Here is a 15,883-nt window from a genome sequence, read left to right as displayed (position 1 = left end):
TTTATGTTTTCAGCAGTTTATATCAACCGCTCATTATTTTGGAAATTTTTAGAGCAAAAATAGCAAATATTTCCAGCCTCTGGAAATGTGAGATGTAGTGCTTTTCTTTGTTATATGTGATAGTGAACTGGACATCTTTGGGTTAGACTGTTGGTTGGTTGGACAAAACAAACATCTTAAGCTCTGGGAAATCATCAATGTCAGTATTTTCTGACATTAGAAAAAAAAAGTATTAAAACAAGAATCTTATCAGGGAACTGATCAGCAATAAAAATAGTTCACATTTTGCATTTATTGGAGTTTTATTAGAAGTTTAGTTTTAAATTAGAATTTACTTTTATTTCAGTTACAGTTTGCATGTTCATCACTGAAGCCATTTCTATGTTGGAATTTGGCAATTTTAATTGCAGTAAGCCTATCGAGTTGAAAGCATTGCATGTACAAAAACTTTAAAATCCCTATGTTTAAGCATCACTTATAGAGTGCCCCAGGGATGACGCTTTTCTGCCGGCCAACTCAGAAGCTAACGTTGTCCTGGTTCCCTCGTCAAAAAGCCTTTGGGTTTTTTCCATTGGATTTTGGATCACTGCAGAAAATAAGCTCTGTGGTAAACAAACATTTATGAAACTTGCGTGTTTTGGCCAGCGAGATAATCTTAACAAGTGAGCACCACTTTCAGGATTTTTGAATTGATTTTTGACACATAAAAGCTTCAAAGTTCACAGTGGGGTGTTTACGGACATATTTTATGTTATAGAACAGAACATGAAAGTTTTTTATCACAGACCTTATTTCCAGCTTCTTACCTAAAACCTATTCTTGGTTTGAGGTGAGGAAACCAGAAGTGCTGAAATGCAAACGGATTTCCTGGTTTTAGGACTCATTACCGGGATTCTTTATATCATTGGCAAATATTACTGTCTTGTTATGAAGGTCTCGGGTACGGGAAAGTGTTGTCACATGAGCCATTAGCTTAAGCCTTAAGATCTTCGTGCCAGTGGTTGTTATGAATCAAGGCCGAACCGTGCAATAGACTTAGCAGATTAGTAAACACCATACTGTGGTTCCCCCTTTGAGTTCCTCTTTGTCCATGACCCTGTCTGAGCATTTTCTGACCCATTTCTGGGCCCTGACCTACCAGCACAGAAACACTGCCTCTGATTAACATGTTTGTTTCCACAGAGCCCTCATGCCTTGTGATCCTGAAAGTGTGTCACCCTTTGACTTACCATAGCATCAAGCTTGACGCACCTTTTAACTCAACAGGGACGCTTTGTGCAGAGTACTCTGTTAACTTTGGGTGTGACCTGGTTGACTGATACTGTTTTCCCTTGGCATGGCTGTGTGTTGCCCTTTGGCGTACATGCATGCTAAACAGGACAGTTTGACATGTTGCACTGCGGCTCGGCTGGAGATGGACTCAAAAAGAAAAAGTGCAGCTGTTGCCCGGCTTCCGTGTTAACATGAAGACGTATTTATGTGTGCGTTTGCTGCTGCTGCTGTGCGTTCACATTTGTTTGTCATATGTTGTTCTCTGTTGGCAGCCAGTGGGAATGGCAGGTGTCATCCGTGCCTCCTTGCAGTTAAGTTTTACGAGGGCTTTTGTAAGTGTGAGGTTGCTGTTCCCGCTGTCAGCAGCACGCTGTTACAATCCCTGACCTCGGCCTGCAAAGTCAGTCTCACCGAGCTCCAGATCTATTGTTGTAGGACTGTGTGTCTCGGTAGCTAAGCAGCAGTTGGCACGAGGCCACGCCGAGCTCTGTGTCATGCAGAGTTGCAGAGGCCAGGAGCTTAGTCAGACACACACACACACACTTAAAAAATTATACACACACCCATACAAAAAGCTCATGCATACTACTGAGGCCAATTTGAAGCAAGATCTTAAGCCAGGTTGATGATCAGTAATTTGAAATACAAAGCGCATGTTTTTCCTCAATGAAAGCCTCTTTTATAAAACTGACATGGGTTGTTTCTTAGCATAAGTAGAGAAATCAAAGGTTAAAATAAAAAAGTAAATCTGTCACTCAAAGATGTTCCTGCTCCCAATTTGCAGCTCATTATTGTTAATACAAAATGTCAATTACTTTAGCTTTGAATATTAAAAAAAGATATGATTTATGATTACTTAATGCGAAAGGTCTAATATCTATCCCTCAAACTCTTTAGCATACATTTGGCCTCTTTGCATATAAGATGTAGCACTGAATAATGTTAGGTTAATGTCCCTGAGCCACACAGGAGAAAGGGAAAAGAAGGACTATTGTGATTGAAGAATGAGGGCCATGATGTAGGTGCACCGATCTGATACTAGGGCTGTCAGTCAAAACAGATTTTGCAGTTCAGTATGATTATTCAGTATGATTTTTGATAGTTTTAAAGTTTGAACATGCTCCGTAGGATGTTCAGTGTGACAGCGGCATTCATGTAATATAGCAAACAAGCTAATGGTGCTAATGACAGGTCTTAAATGTGCAATACATTTTTTGCAAACACTAGGTGTCAAACAAAAGACAGAGACTTTATCGTTCTAAGTTGCTGAGTTGCAAATTCCCCACTTTGAAAGCAGTGGGTGTCTCCTCTCTCCTTCTCTGTGCAGCTGTCTATGTGCAGCCTGCATGTCCGCAGCTCCAAAGAGTAGTGTGAAAGTCAAGAGCATTCACTCCACAGCAAAATCTGGGGACCAAAATGTCCCCAGAAGTACACTAAATAGCAGGCTAACTAGCAAAAAAATAAATAAATTACTGCTATCTCAGTCGACTAAGGAGTCTGCGGCTGATGATTCGAATTGTCAACTTTCCAGGGGCAGCCCTGTCTGATACCACGTAAAATAATAATAATAATATAATAAACTGTATAGTTGTTTCACATCCTGATAAAACTGCGGTATCCTACATATTACGCTATTTATGTATGTAAAACAAACATATATATATATATATATATATATATATATATATATATATATATATATATATATAGTGTAACAGTAACCATTTGCAAGATGTCAGCTATTTGGCTACTTCTGCAGCATTAATTCTATGTATGTGTATTTACATGTTTTACAAATTGTTTAGACATGCTACATGGTAGCAGCTGATATGCAAGTTCAGCAACTGGAATCAGTATCAGGAAGGAAAAACTGTATTGTCTCTTGTTTCATCTCTGGTTGTTGTTGCGTTCTTTATAAGATAATTCAGCACTCTGGGCTCTGATTTGTTCAGTGACAGGACCCACTGCTGCACTCAGACCTCTTTCTTTTGGTCTTCAATGTTTGGATCCATAGGTAAAAAAAATCAATTCCTGGCACGTCAGCCAACAGCTCCCTTGATGCTACTGACTATGCACATGTGAGTGTACAAAGAGGATTTTACATGCACACGGTTTAGTGTTTTAGTATGCATTGACAATGTTGCATGTGTGCGTGTCTATGGGATTAACCCCTTCTGTTAGAGGAGCAGGTGGGGCTGAGGCTTACAGCCCAGTTTTGCAATTTAAATACCCCTGCCCTCACCTCCCCCTTCTCCCTGCACGCTCCTCCAGGTCCTCCATTTTCCTTTTACTGCCTCCATCCAGAATAAAACATCCCTCCGTCCACTGCCACGTCAGGAAAAAGCTGAAAAGATTCACAACCATCCCTACCACCTGCTGAACTCTGTCAAAAAATGTTGCTGGATGAACTGCAAGAAGTGCTCAAGTCAAATGTGTTGAACCGTGGTGTGATTTCTGTCTGTGCCACCGCTGTTTCACCTCCGCCCTCTTTCCTCCCTCTCACTGTGAGCGATGATGAAGCTGTTTATAACTCACAGCTATACCGATGCTGCGGTGTGATGCTCTGAATATAGATCTATTGTTAACACATTGTTAACACTTTCTGGAGCAAGATTTTAGGATCTGAGTAAAATGTTTTTTTCTTCAGGTGTGAGGCAGTTCGTATGATGATGAGGATGTGTGAGCAGGTAGGGTTTCAGCAACACTTTAAAACGGGCCCGTCTAAAGACATCTGGTAAAGCAAAAGCATCTTTATACATGTTAAGTAGTCCTGAATGTCTGACATTGTGTCTGAAATACTTACTTGGAAGGCCTCTGTATGAACTTCTCCCACTCGGTCTAATGGGACTGAATCTGCCTTCCTGCTCTTCAGTAAGAGACTCTTTAGGATTAAAGCCCTGTATCCTGCCTCATCATCAAAACACTTAACCGCCTATCCTATGCGTTATTCATGTGTGGTTTTGCATTCGCTTAGCAGAAAGGCACTCTGGGAATTGTAGGAGGAATATTCTGCCTCGTGAGGAGGACCGCTTGGAAGTACAGAGACAATGTTATTGTTTTTGATCTGCTCTTGTTTTTAAAGATAGCATAGTATATTTATATTCAGCTTTTTTTGTCCGAAAAGGTCTTGAGTGAAACCTTTAGCTTGTCGTAACAGGAAGCCCATCCTCTCCTTTTTCTCATGCCTTCTTGTTCTTTTCTCAATTGCTTTCTTTCACTGCTCCTCGATGTGATTTCCTGTGTATTTAGAGAGCTGCGCGAGTGTTTTTGAGTCATTCTCTGAAGTCAGCATTTACAGACACCCACCTCACTCAGCAAGAATAATAAGCCACATGTACACCCGACCTTAGTCATGTCCCTGATGCTCTGATGAAGGCCTTTTTATTTCAAAGTTTGCAATAAAATCTTGGGAGGTGTGAAGTGTGTGTGGGATGTATTTTGCATTTGTACCTACTGAGCAATTTCAGCCATGTGGGGCTTAAAGGGATAGTTTTGTTTTCCTCATTTTCTACACTCGCTGTTTAAAATACCCCTGAACCTTTACACTGTGGTCACTGCAAACTCCGCAGTTGACCTGGGGAATGAGTAGAAAGACAGGGAGTTTACTGGGGGAGCTGGGGATCGAGCAGACAACCATCTGATCATTGGTGTTGTTACCTAGTTTGTTAATGTAGATGTAGATTAATGTTTTAACCTTATGCAGGGTGGGGGTGGGCGGTGGATGGTGGGGTGGGGGGTTGTATTTTTCTTTTACCTGACGTTAATCTGTTTGTAAAGCACTTTGTGCTACCTTTTTTGTTTTGCGTGACAAGTGCTATATAAATAAAGTTTGATTGATTGATTGATGGTCAACCTGCCACAGCCACCCAACCATACACACTGTTTTGCCAATTGTGAGGTAAACTGTCAAAATACAACATTCATTTTACAACACAATCTACCAGCACATGTGTTTTCATAGATTTGAACTGCTGGACAGCCCTGTGTTTTTATTTTTCTGGGTTTTGTTTTTCCTGCTGGAGCCCTCTGTGTTGGCAAAACCACTGAACCAACACCACTACTTCAAAACCGCGTGGACTAAAACTAGGATATTTACACACATTTAGTGTTGAGTTGAAGGTTTTTAGGAGAAAGGAATTGTCCCAAAAGCAGCAGTACTTTTGTTGTCTTGAGAAACTGTGAGAAACTATTCACAGGCATGAAATTAAACATCAATCTGTAAAAATTTTAAGTAAAAAAAAACAAATGGAAATTTATTTTCATCCTCCACTAAAAACACTAATCTTCGTGTTAACCCTTTCTTTGTCACTCTGCAGGGCAGGACGAGCGGTGCTGCGAGAGACGGACACATGAAGCATGAGAGGGTGGAGCTGAGGCTCAGCTGACCCTTCCCCTTCCTTCTCCTCCTCTCCCCCCGTGCTCCATTCGATCAGCACCTCCCCCCCTCCCTTCCCCTCCTTTCCCCTTCCTGTGTCCCTCACCCTGTTGGATCTCACCCATTTCGCCTCCCCTCCTCCTCCTCCTCCTCCTCCTCCAAACCTCAATCAGCCGTGCCCAATGTACTCCCCGGAGCAGGAAAACATCTCCACCACCGCCTCCACCAAAGTGCCAGTGAAGTACGGAGAGCTCATTGTGCTCGGGTAAGCAAAAGCAATTCACGCCCTTACATCCAGAACACACCTGTGAATGTATCGTGCTGTCTGCCCGAGAGTCAGAGCTGTGGTTACTGATGATGCGTAGCTTCAGCGCCACCTGTGTGCGCTGGCCAGGATCGTCCGCATTGGTCATCGTCGGATCCATGAGTCATGGCCGATAATGGTTGGATGTGTTGGTGGCAGAGTGTTGGCTGTTCTGGCTCAGTCCAATCAGTGCTTCCAACACTCCCAGTGTTTGATTGATAGTTTGGAGCCACATGAATTCGCTCTGCACATGGACCTGAAAATGAGGCCTACCCGTGTGCATTTTGTGGTTTGAGTTTTTGTCGTGTATTTCTGAAGACAGTTATTGAAACATACTTTTTTGAAACCATTCACCTCCTAGTCATAACTCTTTCAATATGCATTTTGGCAGTTTTTGACCTCTTAAAGGAATAGTTCACCCAAAAACAACATAAATTGTATAAAGTATTCACCTCCTTGGGCTTTATTTGGTCCTGGACGAATTAAAGCATATCAGTGCAGACTGTGAAGGAGGCTGAATGAAAGACAGCAAAGAAAAGTTATAAAGTCCCAGACACACCAAACTGACATCAAAGTACTACCGGCGATGAAGGCCGACTATTGCTAAGTCGCACTGTAACTCACCGCAAAGACTACAGCCAACAGCCAGCTAGCACATATATGAGCGCCTGCTTGGCGAATTTCGATTAACTATTCCTTTAATCTGCTTGTATAAAACAAGAATCACACACTCAACATGTAAACACATTCCTGTTGCCTGTTTCATGGTATCAGGCTGTGTGACAGTGGAGGTAACGTGCACAGAAGCATAGCAATGTGCTCACAAAGACAGGAAGGAAGACTGTTTGCAAGTAAACATGAACATTAAGATTTAAAATATTTGAAATAAATATATGCATTTTGGTAAGCAACATTAAATGTATTTATGTTTGTTTACAAGAAAATATGGCTCCTTTAAGGCACAGTGAAGCCTAAATTACAGTGATACAGATGCAGTCTGAACACTAATTAAAAAAGTAATCATAACTTTGTAACAATTGAAATAGTTGTGGCAAAGAGAGGAAGAGCTATTGTTGTGGTGAAAGACCTGAGGGAATATACAGTGAGGATTAAGATGCACTTTGATTGGTTGTTAAATTTGGCAGATGAAGTATCTGAATGGTTCGCGTTGACCACGAGATGTGAACAAATGCAGTGATCCAGGAAATCAAACGGAAAGGCTTTCCCACAGAACAACATAAACAATGGTGCTATTTTTGTCCAGTTCAACAGGGTCATGCGCTGAGAGGACACAGATTGTTGAAGAGTGAGAGTTTAGTATTTTTGGAGATTTACCACATTGCTTGAAATATTACAGAATGAGATTAACTCTGGTCATGTGAATCCTCATCATTAACACCTTGGCTCTCTCTTCGTCCGGAGATTTGTTTTGACTCAAGTCCACATTCTCAGCTGTAGGAAAATCCTTCCACACCGCACCCTGCATCTTCAGCATAGAAGACATTTAACTGCACTCGCACACACTTTCTCCAATAACCACTGACAGTGAAGGACTTCCTTTATCTGTCTGTCTCCTGTTTATTCCCCAAAGGGCTATTCCACTCCACTCCCCGTCCCAGCCCACTCCACAGAGGAATGCAGATGTCGGAAAAACTCCTTACATACACACAGGCACACATACACTCTTGTGCACGTACAACACACACACACACACACACACACACACACACGCACACACACACACATTTTTCATGTCTCACACAGACACAAACACAGTTGGTTTCACAGCTGACTCACAGTTTGTTGTTCTGGGTTGTTCTGGAGCGGTATTGTCAGGGAGATGACCGACTGTGGAAATTTTCCCTAGTGGAAAAACGCAGCGAGCAGTAAACGCAGCTCCATGCCTTTACAAGGGAGAACCCCAGTTTTCCGTTTTGCTCTGCTTTTTCCGCTCCTATTTTTTAAATTCTAGGTCAGGCCACGCTTTTTAAAAAGGTCAATAGGGGCATTTTTTTCTGGATGACACACTGTGCTACTAAAACGACTGCTTGAAGTGTAGTGAACATTTTAATGAGCATTCAGTATAGTTTCTGTGTGGCTTTAGTGTGAGTTGAGCCTATAACTCTTACATTAGCACAATCCATTAAAGTGAATCCATCAATGTTACATTTTGACAATAATCTGTAATTTATGCATTGAAAGCCACTTGAGGTCATGATGACATAGGAGGCACTTTACATGCTGTCAAATACACAACACAACTTTAAAATGTACTAATATTGAGATCAAAATGTTAACTGTGCAAACTGTGATATTTGTAGTTAATTAGCTATTACATTAGCATCAACTTCTAAACAGACAAAAGATGTGTATGCATTCAGTGTTTCTCACCAAAATGCCATGTGTAGCTTTTAGGCCTAGAACAAAAGACTGCCGTGCAGATCAATTTTAAAACAAGTGCAAAGGAGAGGGACGAGTAGGACACAACTTGCTGACAAACTCCTGCACGCTGTCTTACTTGCAAAAGAAATACATTTATTACAACGTTTTGGTAACTAGATAATCATGAAGGAGCTGTGCCTCCAATTCTGAAGGTTTTGTTACCCAAAAATCACAATAAATTAATTTTTTTACAAGTTAGACACTGCTGGAGTTTGCCTGCAAACTGCATCTTTGAGGCCGGACAAATGCGTTAAGTGCAAAGTCATTCCTTAAAAATATTTAAATAGTGTCTAATTTGCATTTGTGTGCACCAGCCAAACTGTAAACCAGTGTAGTAGTAGAAAAAAAACAACGTTTACTGATGCACTGCGACCTCGAGTTCACCAGGTAGAGTGAACGTCCCAAATACGCTGAGGCCTTTATAGCAGCCAGAGGTTCGATTCCAACTACGGCCGTTTGCTGTATTTCATTCCCCCTCTCTCTCCCCCACATTTCTTTCTATAGCTACGGTGTCATTAAAAAGGGAAAAAAAAAATACCCCCCAAATAATCGTAAAATGCTATTTAGGTTAGAGATTTGGCATTGATATCTGTTTTTATGTGCAGTAATTATACCTGCTTGGTTTGCTTTGATTCACAAAAAGAACAGTTGTGTTAAATTACTTGTTTTCATGACTCCAGTGAACTCCACCCGTGTGGTTCAGCTAGCAGGCTGGAACAAGTGCTTGGATTAATTGAGATTCCCGTGTGACCAAGAACAGGCTCGCATATGCAAATACTAATGGAGATCCCCATCAACACATAGCGCGGTGTCTGGCCTCCCCGCTAACCCCAGCCAAACATTGCCATGTTTGAGGCCCAGTGATGCTAATGGTCTAATCCGGAGGAATGCTGCAGTGTCTCTGGGGACGATCTGTTTACATGGACATCCATGTGGCTTTTTAAACAACTGTGACGTCATTGGATACATTGCAGTCCCTCCAAATCCATCTCTGTCCGTCTGTTTACGTGTTTGATTCTGAAGTGATATCGTAATTATGCCTCCGCATGCATGTTTATGCAAATGCATTTCTCATGTACACCATGAATCTCAAGCGCAGTGTCCCAGGCTTTACAACAGTGCAGCTGTGTTGCATCGGCAGAATATTGTTTAATTTCTGAGACGGTATATATATTCACACACAGACACGGAGCTCACTCAAAGAAATGTTATCTCCCTCCCACAGCACATATATTTATTTTGGCACTAAGGTGAAACATCTATTTTGTAATTTAATATCTGCTTTGTAACTTAGATGTTTATAATTATTTTATGTTTGAAGAAAAACAAAACTTCTACCTCTGCCTATAGTCTATTAACCTTTGTAATGTCAACACATGTAAACAGAGACACAGAGAGTGACTCCACCATAGGCAGTAATTACTCACAAAAGCTGTCTTTATGTTTTTATAGGTTTACTGTATAAGTGCTACCTTGTCGCTGCACACTGAGCTTTAGTTTACTAGTTTGGAGGGAACACACTCACACACACGCTTGTTGCTAATTGTGGACATTTAAGAATACAGTATGTGTCTGCAAACACACATAGACTAAGTTTTTCCTAACTCTGGTCCTTCCTGCCTCACTGTATAAACAGCCCACATATGCACATAACACTCACTAACTTGCTGCGAAACTTTGTCCATTGTTTGAGAGTATTTGGATCCGTGTATGTACACTCACACATTACTGCTGCCCATGGGAACCTGGGCTTGAACTGCCAGCAACACTTGGAGCTCTCTCCAGCAGACTGCCCTGCCCTTTCTCCGGATACGGGCTAAACTTCACCATGGTTACGCTCTTGCCATGGTTACTCTTCCCAAACGTTGCTGTGGCTCTGTTCTCTCACCATGGTTACTCATAAACCCTCCCAGCGCCGTTTGATCCCAGCAGATCTGCTCTCTCTGAGAAACATTTTGCTGTAGGCTGGGCGTCCTTACAGCCTTTCTGTGTCGTCTTTACTGGACTCTGTACAATGGGTGGTTTTATTTCAGGAGTTTGATTGGTCAAAGACACGCTCCAGTTGTGTAGGGTACTTTAAAGACAACTTTTTCAGACCTTATACATGCTTCTGCAGTCCTGGTTTAAGACCATGAACCCTTGATTTCCACGTGTTTGCTCGAAGTGTGGCTTTCTCTCATAACTTCTGATATTGTCGCTGTGTTGTCGAGTATTTGTTAAGTGTACTGCGTCCTAAAACCCTAAAAGTTGGCTTTGTTTCAGGTAATACATGCTCTGAAAGTTTAGGAGAAGTCAAGAAATGTTGTTTTTATTCTTTTTGTTCGAATTAGCCTTTTTAAAAGAACCCAATACAAACGTTAACCCTTTGAAACCTCAGCAAACTGGCTTGATTTGAGTAACTTAAAAAGAGATGACCCAAAAATTAAGAGAAAGAAAGAGTGAAAAGAAACCTGAAAAAGCACACCTGAAAAAAAGTGCTTAATTTTTTAAAAATAATATACATATATCATGTACATATATAACATAATTTTAAATGTATAATCATAATAATAATTAAAGTTTTCTAGTAATTTTTTTTCCTTTTTTTAATGTATCCTGATAATATTCTCTCTATTTTTAAAAACTATTTTTCACATCTTTTTCATTCCACCTGCAAATTTCTCTCTCATTGCTGTTTTTACATGTTTTTGAAAGAAATCAAACCAATTTTGCTCAGGTCTCGAAGGTTTAAATGCTTATGAAAGGCATCTGAATGCAGCACAATGTTGATCCTATTTTCAAAGGGTTAAAATGACTGGCTTAAAAAACACAAATGACTAATAGCAATCATTAACTGAAAATTGCAAAATCCTTGGCCAGGCAAAAAAAATCTGCAGGAATGAATTTAATCAGTGATTTTCTTGAGTAATCAGGTTGCACTTATTGCAGTTGAGAATAGTTACTGTATATTAGCAAAGCCAGAGGAGTCCATAACTTCTGTGGCTTCTGGATGTCATAACAATGTTAAAGTAGCAGGCAGTGTTTATGCATGTGGTAATGTTTATGAAGCTGTGGTTCTGTTAGCAGGAATATCATTTCACACTGGTAACGGCTTATCTGAAACATGTGTGTGTAGTGCAGAGTAAAACTTTGTGTAACCAGGGTGTGCTCGCTGTTTGACAGCAACCAGTGTGTTTCATATACACACACATTTATACCTGGAAAGTACCGCCACAGTGTTGAATCCATTGGCTGCTTCAGCAAATGTGCACTTTGTTTCTCCATTCAGGGTTTATTTAGTTCCTGTATGGTTCAGGATTTTTATTGTAGCAACTATATTTGTAATTTTACTGTAACTAGTATTAATGTAATAGTTTTGTATTTTAGTAGTCTACAGTAGTTTAGAAGAGATATTGAAATTATTGTTATATATTGTGTATTGCAATATAACTTAAAAATATTCCAACATTATTTTAAAGCCATATCGCCTAGCCTTACCTCTACCTATTCACTAATTTTGCTTTTGCTAACTCACCCTCTTGCTGATGGAAAGTCGGGTGAACTTTTATAGTCCACAAAACACTGCTGGAGTTTCACGGGGAAAAGACGTTGCACTCAACTTCCAAACACTCGAAGCAAATAGTGACCAGAATTAAAACGTTAAAAAAAAAACATAATAAAACCAGAAAATCTCCATACTGCTTATCCGAAGTATTCCAAGTGTCCTGAAGCACCGACGTGCAAAGTTATTTTGAAAAACGTCACAGGTGTCACGTTTTTAGCCTTATTGTAGCCTGCAGAAAGTGTGAAACGGCGTTCACGCTTGTGCTGTCTGCACGCTGTTTACATGCTACCTGGAAGCCTCCCACACACACAGTAATTTTGAATCAGAGAAAGGGACTTGTTGCTCATGGGTAACTCCACAAGTCTATATCTGTGTGTGGACTATAAAACTTCACCTGTCTTTCCATCGGCACGAGGGTTAGTTGACGATGTTTTTTTTTTTTTTTTAGGTGAACTATCCCTTTAATCATTTTTTTTTTACCGTTGTCAATGAGTGCCTTTTCCTTTGCTGAATGAAAAATCTTGATTTTGTGAGAGGGATCAACCATCATCTGCTATAAATCATCAGCTGCAGTTTAAGTCGGTAACACACAAACACGCTGTTGATACACTGAAATGGAGATGGATTGAGTTGATGAATGTTCTCTGAATGTTTTCGTACTTTAGGATATTTAGAGACACGCTCACAGAGGCGCACACACTGACAGAGTCACAACAGCACAGTCACGGTGTTGTCGGGAGTCACAGAGACTCTATTCTGTTGGCGGGAACGCCTCTGTTTATTCTCCGTTCCTCGGCCATGCATCGGGCTAAATGAGTCTCTTTGTGTTTATTTTCTCAGCCCTTCTGGGGTTATGTTTGGAGGGCTTTGTTGTTTATGTGTACATGATGTGCTTTTAAAAAAAAAAAAGAAATGTATGAAAAGTATAGGCTGCAGTTTGTGTGTGTGTGTGTGTGTGTGTGTGCATTTGGTCTTAAGGGCATGAAGGGAGTGCACCGAAATGCCTCAAGCATTTTTCCACAATGACTGTTTTTCCAGTGTATTTTATGGCCGCTCAGACAATAATGCCCTATTGTTTTGTGTATGTATGTGTGTGTTTATGTTTGTGTGTGTGTTTGTGTGTGTGTGTGTGTGTGTGTGTGTGTGTGATTGTGCAGGTACAATGGCTCTCTGCCTAACGGGGACCGAGGCAGGCGCAAGAGCCGCTTTGCACTTTGTAAGAGACCGAAGGCAAACGGGGTGAAACCCAGCACAGTTCACATCGCCTGCTCACCACAGGCAGCCAAGGTATACACACACACACACACACACACACACACACACACACACACAATACAGTATAATTTAGTCATCCCAGGGATCACCAAAGCTGGGTCATCGAACCCTACATATCAGCAGTTTCAGTCCTTTTCTTTTGAAGTGAGTTTCATGGCTACAGTGCTCCTGAAACACATTAAGCACACAAAGCGATAAAGAAAATATACGCGCATCTGTCAGAAAATGGCATTCTTTTCTCCTTCTCTCAAAAAAGGTTCGTCTCTGTAGGTGCATGATTTTATTTGTCTGAAAACATCAAATAAAACACACCCAGTTCAGTGAATTTGACCCGCGTTGCTCCACCAAAGGCTTTATTGAAATTCTGTTTGCTTTTTGTTCTGTGATATTAAAGTCACACACACACACACACACACACACACACACACACATGCGCCATGAATGGGGCAGGAAAGGGAAAGAGTTCAGCACAGCTTCCCTGAGTTAGCAGAAAAGAGAAAATGAGCAGGTACGTGGCTCTGTCAGAGTTTAAAAGGAATTTTTACACAGCGTTTAACTGGAAGGTTTATAAGAGAAACAAATGTGAACGGTCCACTGGAAGGTAACTGAGCGTTTTCTAGCAAAGTCCTGGGAAGCACATGTCCGCGTGTTTCCATCGTCAGTTATAAGGCCGCCCAGAAATCTGTTAAATTAACAGGGCTGGACACACACTTTTGTACTTTCTCACACACACAGGCCGGGCTTTTGGCTGCAGTAATTTAAGTCTCAAAGAGAGGTTGTCCTTTTCTTTACTTTGGGTGGTCCTGACTGACTGAAAAGATGTTGAGGCTGTGTTTAGTCCAGCCAGCGACTACGCAACTGAACTCTTCACCCACTCCACCCTTCCTATGTGTATCTATTGTTCTCTGTAGGGATCAGTGAGCAGACATTTTTGCTATAAAGCATGTTCAGGTTCAACTCTTGTGTTCGTTTTAGCAACGGATATAATTTGAGCGCACATTAAGGTCTCCCTTTTGTCCCTTCGTTTTATTCATCTGTCCTTTCTCCCCTCTGTCCCATCAGGCCATAAGCAACAAAGACCAGCACAGCATCTCTTACACTCTGTCTCGAGCCCAGACGGTGGTGGTTGAGTACACCCATGACAGCAATACAGACATGTTCCAGGTAACGAGCCTCAGCCTTTACAGCCAGTCACAGTCCTTATTTTGCACAAGATTGTCATGTAATCAGTACACCTGATCTTAGATCAGCTGTGCAGTTTGTGCACCTCCACATCAACATGGCGACAGTCTGGGAGAAAAAATATCTTGTTGTTTGAGTAGCACAACAAGTCTGAGATGTTCAAGGTCTTTTAGTCTGCATGTGGCTTTACCTACACAATCAGCAGTCAGAGCAGCAGCAGCTAACTCCTTTGTGCTGATTGCTTCAATTTGTTTGACCACTTTGCCAAATGTATTCTCCTTCTTGAATCTACTTAGAAATCACAGGAAAAAGACACTTCTTATTACTCCAGAACCTGCCTGAGAATCACTGCGTTTTTAGGATTTCTTACACATAAAAGTAATTCAGTGATATTTATCAATTTGCTAAAATGTAAACAAATAGTAACTGACTTCATAACAACAGTATACTTCTTGTTAACGTCCTCCAGTGCCCCAGGATTATGGTAACTGTGGTTTCCAAACTTAGAAGGGGGTTTTGGGACTGCAGTAGTACAGATTGTCCTCAAAGTTATTATGGGTTTTATGCATTTAGGTAATGTATGTGATCCGGCTGAAAACGTGGCTCCGAGGTCATCTAGCTGCATGAACATTTAAAAAAAGAAAGCACAAACTGTTTTCTTTCTTGCTAAATTTGCTAGTAAACCAGCCGCAATGTTGCACAGTGTGATTTTTTTTTAGCAATTATCCACTGAATTCGTTCTTCTGTGCGTGTTCTGCATTCATTATTTTTAATGAGTTTTGTCTCTGTTTTTCCGTTTTTGTCCTCCTCTCCAGCAACTTTCCCCAGAGGGAATAGATTATTGTATTAGCTCATAGCTGGAATGCATCATTATCTTGATATCTTGTCTGAAACTTGTCACAACACATCTCAATCTCTCTTCACCAGATTGGTCGATCGACGGAGAGTCCCATAGACTTTGTAGTGACGGACACGGTGGCCGGCAGCCAGTGTAATGCAGACACCCAGTCCGTCCAGAGCACCATCTCCAGATTCGCCTGCCGCATCATGTGCCAGCGCACGCCGCCTTATACCGCACGTATCTACGCCGCCGGCTTTGACTCCTCCAAAAACATCTTCCTAGGGGTGAGCATTGAGCTGTGCATCATCTTCTCGTCAGACACGTGGTGGAGAGTGTGAGAGTAAAAGAATGAAAGATGAAGAGAAAAAGCACCGAAGAACAATTTGACATGAAAATGAGGAAGAAAAGAGTCATTCGGCTTGTGTTCTGGTAAAAAAAAAAAAAAGTTCTGCAAAAACCTTCAACCTGTTTTCTTCTCTCAATCATGTTTAGTTTGATTTGTAATCTGTTTTTCATTTATGTCAGAAGCAAACATCATTATTCTTGATTTGTTATTGTCATGACAGCTGTTGGACAACAACTAACTGCCGCCCTTGGCAACAAAATTGATCTTACACAAGCTAATATGAAAAAAAGGAACTGACTTTT

General features: G+C 41.0%; 1 protein-coding gene across 2 annotated transcripts in view; it reads left to right on the top strand.

The window, feature by feature from the left end:
• The window catches only part of peli1b (pellino E3 ubiquitin protein ligase 1b), a 47,265-nt gene that overhangs the window by 22,945 nt on the left and 8,437 nt on the right, over positions 1–15,883 (top strand). For both annotated transcript variants that reach the window (XM_088086163.1, XM_042501828.2), the window contains exons 2-5: positions 5,589–5,912; positions 13,095–13,224; positions 14,275–14,376; positions 15,322–15,519. In XM_088086163.1, the coding sequence (XP_087942289.1) occupies positions 5,830–5,912; positions 13,095–13,224; positions 14,275–14,376; positions 15,322–15,519 (513 nt within the window). In that variant the 5' untranslated portion in view covers positions 5,589–5,829. The remainder of the gene's footprint in view (positions 1–5,588; positions 5,913–13,094; positions 13,225–14,274; positions 14,377–15,321; positions 15,520–15,883) is intronic.

The sequence above is a fragment of the Plectropomus leopardus genome, chromosome 13 (assembly GCF_026936395.1).
Source record: "Plectropomus leopardus strain MGB_pleo_1.0 chromosome 13, ASM2693639v1, whole genome shotgun sequence".
Classification (NCBI taxonomy): Eukaryota; Metazoa; Chordata; class Actinopteri; order Perciformes; family Serranidae; genus Plectropomus; species Plectropomus leopardus.
This window is presented reverse-complemented; position numbering and strand designations above follow the sequence as displayed.